At 56.0% G+C, this 6,000-nt stretch overlaps 1 protein-coding gene across 6 annotated transcripts in view; it reads left to right on the forward strand.

The window, feature by feature from the left end:
- The window catches only part of GAB3 (GRB2 associated binding protein 3), a 92,246-nt gene extending 86,633 nt beyond the window's left edge, over positions 1-5,613 (forward strand). For 5 of the 6 annotated variants that reach the window (XM_013049341.2, XM_004779307.3, XM_045068042.1 and 2 more), the window contains 2 exons: positions 1,461-1,574; positions 2,496-5,613. In XM_013049341.2, the coding sequence (XP_012904795.2) occupies positions 1,461-1,574; positions 2,496-2,612 (231 nt within the window). In that variant the 3' untranslated portion in view covers positions 2,613-5,613. The remainder of the gene's footprint in view (positions 1-1,460; positions 1,575-2,495) is intronic. The other variant, XM_045068045.1, reaches the window with a different exon arrangement.
- The last annotated feature ends 387 nt before the right edge of the window (positions 5,614-6,000 follow it).

Below are 6,000 nucleotides of genomic sequence, written 5' to 3' on the forward strand. Positions count from 1 at the left end.
TCCCTGTGGGGTAAAAACACCACCATAGGTTAAAATCAGCTCAGGCTAGCTTATTACTTAAATGTGAAGGGCAAGAGTTTATCATTCTAGGAGAAAATATAGGGCAACAAGTTATGACTTCACCATAGGAAGAGTTCCTTAAAATAAAAAAAAAAAAAAAGCCACCCGGGAAAATATTACATTAAAAGTGGGAATGACTCTTCATTTAGAAGATACTATAGGGGCACCTGGGGGGCTCAGTTGGTGAAGCATCTGCCTTCGGCTCAGGTCATGATCCCAGAGTCCTGGAATCGAGTTCCGTGTCGGGCTCCCCGATGGGTCGGGGGTCTGCTTCTCCCTCTGCCTCTGTGGCTCCCCTTGCTTATCCTCCTCCTGTCTGTCTCTGTCAAATAAATGGATAAAATCTCTTTTGAAAAAGGAGAGAGAATGCCATTAAAAGAAAGAACAACTGTAGACCAAGGAACAGTCGCTGTCCAGGATATGTGAGGAAGTACTAAGGGAAATTAGAAAAGAAAGCAGGGACTTCCATATAAAACTCAGCAAAACAAAAGCAAACCTGAACAGACAATTCACAGCAGAGAGAAAAATCGATGGTCCTTGAACATATGAAAAGGTGACCAATTAAGTGTCGAGGGCACGGAAGAGCAGAGCACAGGAAGATGCCATTTCCCCCCAAATGAGGGAAACTAGAAACGCTGATCTTCCCGCGCGGGTTAGGGTAAAGGATGGAGAGCGGAAAGCTCAGAACCTCCCGCCGAGTGTGTCGCGATGGTAATGTCACCTACCCCATCCGGGGGGCCAGGCCTGCCGTTCCCGGACCCACAGCCTAGAAACTCCTCGGGGGATGGCTGTGCCTCAGCAGTGGCGAGTCTGGGGCAACATGGGGAGTCCCCCAAAATACGTACTATGTGTTTGCATTGATAAAAGTTGAAAACAGGCAAAACTGAGGTGTGTGTTGTAAGGGTACTTCCATGCTGTCAAAACTATATTCAAAAACAGTGGTCAGTACCAAGGTCAACACAGTGCTTAGTCTCTTGTGAGGAAAAGGAGGTCACAGAAGAGAAACGGGGGCTTCTGCGGCTGAGTGTTGAGAGCATGGGTGTGTCGCCCATGTCACACTGCTAGCGTTGTGTAAAGTGTCTCTGAGTGCATTGGCGGCACCTTTCCTGTAACTTGAGTAAATGTGATCGGTCTTTTGCAGATGGGTCTCTGAGGTGCCCTTGGCCTGTCCTATTCTTACAACAGTTTTCGTCTCCATGGTGGGTGACAGAATGGCTTGGCATGAAAGCTGGACCGTCCACATTGTGTCTCATGCCAGCTGTCACTCAGACGGGGGCCGCTCCGGGTGGCTGTATCAGCCGCGCTGTGGGGGGCTGGGGCGCAGGTGCAGACTCGCCTCAGTTCCCTCGGGCAGCCTGGCCCGACGCCCTTAACCCGAGTCCTGTGCTGTTGGTTTCTAGAATCACAGAGCGGCGCACTCGCTGAGCGGCGGCACCCCGACGTGGGCGAGGAAATCCAGCCTGGATTACCTGGCTCTGGACTTCAACTCCGCGTCGCCGGCGCCCGCCCAGCAGGTAGGCGCACCCGGGGCCGAGGGCGGCCCGCGGATGCCCTTCCCTTCCGAGCTCCCCGGGGCGTTGGCCGTGAGTCTTCTCGGAAGGTCCCGGGAAGCATCTGCTTGGGCAGGAGGCATGGCGGTGGTTTGGCTAGACCCTGGGGGGTGGCAAGACTCTCCGGTGGCAACGGGACCCGTCGGCAAAGGGCCTCAGGTGGCCGGTTTCAGCCGCCAACGCAGTACCGCGGTGTGTACAGCGCGGCTCGGAACTGTCACGCCTCCGTCGAGGCCCGTCGTGAGGGGGAGTTAGCGCCGCAGGGACATGAAGGAACGGAAGCCGCGCCTTGCGATATGCATCGTTTGATGAGAAAAGCAGTTTAACTGAGCAGCACATGCAGGGAAACAAATCTGGAAGATCTCCCTTTTGTCAAATGAACTCCCGCTTCTCCTTAACCTTCAGTTTCGTTCCCAAAGCCAGAACTGGGTTAGGGTTAGGGTTAGGGTTAGGGTTAGGGTTAGGTTAAAGCTGGTCAGAAGGGGGAGACCAGCAAGTACAGAAGAGCACCGCAGTCGGTGCTGGCAGGCCCTGCAGTCACTGCAGACGGACAAGCCCCACACCTTAGTGGCTCATGGTGGCAAAGGCCTCTGTCGCTGTCGCTCACAGCCCGGGCCGTCTTCCATACAGGGCCCAGGAGAAGCCGCCGCCGGCTGGGGCTCATGCTGGGTGTCGTGCGCATCGGGTTAGCCCATGTCGACAGTGCTCAGCGTGGGGTGGACAGAGCCGGCCGGCCGCAGCGAGGTCCCCGAAGTCCAGGAGCAGTGGCATGTCAGGACCCCCAAGTGCACTAGATCGGGGCGCCGTGATCTACGCCAGAGGCCTGATGTTTGCCCAATTTGTTTTCAGTGCACATAATGAAAATCTTTCTGTTCCCCCCTCCAGAAGCTCCTCGTCTCGGAAGAACACAAGGTTGACTACGTGCAGGTAGACGAGCGGAAGACCCAGGCCCTCCGGAGCACGAGGCAGGAGTGGACCGACGAGCGGCAGTCCAAAGCGTGAGGCGCAGGCCGGGCCGCAAGTGGGCGAGCAAGCTCCGCGCAGGCGCGGAGCTGCTTTGCCAGAATTGCAGCGATGGGCGAAGCCAGTCAAGAGCCAGAGAGAAGCTGTGATTGCCGTGAGCTTGCCAAGAAGCTTTGGGAGAGAGGATGGATTTGTACCCACTGAAGGGGGACAAGGGGGTTGTCTTCCCAGCACCCACGCCCATCCCTGCCGATCCCGGCAGTGGCCTTCCCTGGCCACGCTGGCCCGTGGCCTCTGGGATGCTTGCAGTTGGCTCCACTGATATAAGAGGCAGCGATGGAAGATTCCAGAGCCGTGAACTATAATGCAGAGAACTCCATTCAGGCAGGGTAGGAACGATCATAAACAAGGCTTCGGAGTGTGTTTTCTGCAGAGTTTGGTTCAGAATCTCTTTGGCGGAGCACTTGGAGGGGAGATCAGAGCCATTACTGGCACCAGACGGGATGACTTAACCCTCAGGTTTGAAAACTCTGACCCCTCTTCTGTGCTTCCCGTCCAGCCTCTGAAGACCTGGTTGGGGGGATGAAACCCAGAGGTGGTGGCAGCATCTAACCCTCACAGATAAATCATTCCTGACCCCAAGAAAGGCAATTCGAATGATGGGGGCAGTCAGCCCCGGGCCCCAGGGGGAGCACGTCAGACGCCACTGGCTGGCTGGCTCTGCCATGGCTGCTGGCCTTTCTGGGAACGTCTTCACACATATCATCTCACCTCTTTCCTAAAACACCTCAGAAACCAGGCTTAGCAGAGACTGTTGCCCCCACTGCAAAGGCAAGAGAACAGAACCAGAAGAAGGAACTCTGCCTCCGGTCCCTCATGGAGCGAGGCGTACAACAGAGTTGGCCAGGCCGCACGTCGTAGGCTCACGCCACTGCCTCTGAGGACAGTGATGAAGCCTACGCATTCGGTCACCCTCGGAGACTGAGGAACACGTGCAGACACAAGATGAGACATCATCGCTTCTCCCTTTCCTGTGACTTTGAGCAGGTGCTTTCTGACGTGAATGGCGTGCGTGTCCAGGCCGGTTTTCTCTGTGTGGTGTTTAGATGGGAAGCTCCTGTTCGAAATACCTCTTTGACAGTCACTGTGAAATCCGTTCTTCAATCACGTGGCACCCTTGCAGTGTGTTTCCCGTGAGCTGGCTGATGCTGACAGAAGTTTTTGTCCCCCCGGGAAGGCACGAATCATCCCTGGCTGTCCCGTGCCAGACTCAAGCTTTTGAGCGATAGGTAGTTATGACCAGAAAACAAACACAGCACAACACAGCAGAAGACAATGAGTTCCATTCTCAAATTTCCCGATGAATTTTCCCTTCTGTTTTAGTGATGACTCAGTCCGGAAACCAAACGGTTCCAGTTTGTCGTGAGGGCATCATGTCACCCCTTCCTTGGTGGGGTGCTGGGGCCCAGGGGACCCAGATGAAAGTCTCAGTCAGGCATGGGGTTTGACGTAACGGCCCTTGATTCTTCTGAGCACCTGCCGCCAGAAGACAAATTGAGTGACCGGGAATTAAGCAGATCCGGGGCCACCCTTCTTCGTGGCGTGGTGTCTCGTGGGACCATGGACTGGCTAAGCAGGCAGGTAGATGATAGGGCCGGTCGGAGCTTGTAGGCTTTGCTGTAGGGGTTCGGGGTTCACAGTGTCCCAAAGGTGAAGTAAATGCCAGTCTGGGCCTTTCAGACTGTTCGAGTACTTGACATTCAAAGCAGAGGACCTGGTCACCTCATTTCCTTCCCGGCGGAAAGTGGGGAGAAATTCTTGGCCAGTTTAAATGATATAAGGGCCCCTTAATGAACCTGGACAGAGAAATGAGAGGGCCCCTGTTCCCCGCAGCCACTGCCGCATCCCAACACGCAGGCCAGAGCCGGGAAGGAGCAATCTTCGTCCCGGTGTGACTTGCAGGGAGTCACAGGGCCTCGGACCGGAAGGCAGGGCTGTTGGTTCTCCTTGAGGGTACCTGCCTTGTGCGGGCACCCAGGTTCAGAGTCTCGGTTACCTGACCGAGGCCAGTACAGACAAACTCTACACCCGGGTGCCAGGAATCGCCCAGTCTGGAGATCAGAGAAGAGAACAGCTGCACCAGGTCCACCATGAAACAGCATCCGACCGAGTGCCGCGCAGAGCTCCTGCCTGCAGAGTGTCCCCTGGAAGCCGCGGCTGCACAGAGCAGTACCCGCTCGGGTAGCGTGACCTGTTTGGGAGCTATTCGTTTGGGATTCCTGAAGAAGATGACTTCACCCTCCTTTCCAGGGCGCACAAGACCGCGCCACTCTTCAACAAGGCCGCTGCTGCATGGTACCCCGAAAGCGTGCGGGCTCGGGGCCACGCAGGGCTGACAGCAGTGGCCGCTCCCGGGAGAGGCACCGGAGGTCACAGTGATGCTGCCAGATCCGGCCTTCCTGCGGAGGGGGATGCATGTGCCGTGGGGCTCTGAATCTGACCAGGGCAAGGTCTGGGGCTTTTTTAAAAATGGCAATGGTCTTGGATGGCATTCCGAGTCCAGGCGACATGCGTGTGAGTCAGGTGCCGGGACGCCATCCCGGAAGCCAGCAGGACATTGTGGCCCTTGATCCCACATTGTTTTCTTCATCGTTCCTTTCTGCTTTATTTTCTTCCATCTCGTTGCGTTAGGAAGCTCCTCCAGGTCAGGGGTCGTGTAGGGCAGGGCATCCGGCCTGCAAGTCCCTAAGGCCACAAGGTCAGGCACCTCGGGGTCCAGCTTTCCATGGGGCGGGTGGGGCTCCAAGGCCCAGGGCCATCCTGGAATGTCCCAGTCCCTCTTTGGTCCCTCTTCGCTGCAGCCAGGAGAGGCAGGACTGTGGCTTCGGATCAGGGCCAGACAGAAGGCTCCTGTCAGCCCTCCTGGTCGCTGTTAATACCATAATCATGCCGATGTGTAAAGATTCCTTGTTTTTTAATGTTTCATTTCTAGCATTAATAAAAGTCACATAAGGGGGAATCATACCCCAGTTGTCCCTCACTTGCTGGAAGTGATGACGTTAGATGCAAACGCGGACTGCGAGCACTTGAGCACTGCCTCGGCTCAGCCGAACCACACTGACCCCGATAACACATGTAACAAGACCTTCGTCATTACTGACCTTAAAAAGCGACAGCCCCAGCTTGCCTCTCCCCAACCCAAGTCTCTCGTGCCACCAGCCCCTCTCCGCCGCCGAGGCTCCCAGCTGCTCTGACGGCCAGGTCAGTGGCATCTCCAAGCCACGAAGCGAGGCAGGGACAGCCAAAGTGGTGGGGGCTCAGGTTTGGGGCGACAGGCCAAAGGCAGAGAGGAGAAAAAGCCACACGATTACTTGCCCCTGAGAAGTATGAGGCTGACCTCATGACTGCTTTTGCCCAGCACATCCCA

The sequence above is a fragment of the Mustela putorius genome, unplaced genomic scaffold (assembly GCF_011764305.1).
Source record: "Mustela putorius furo isolate JIRA1106 unplaced genomic scaffold, ASM1176430v1.1 tig00003899_pilon_pilon_pilon, whole genome shotgun sequence".
Classification (NCBI taxonomy): Eukaryota; Metazoa; Chordata; class Mammalia; order Carnivora; family Mustelidae; genus Mustela; species Mustela putorius.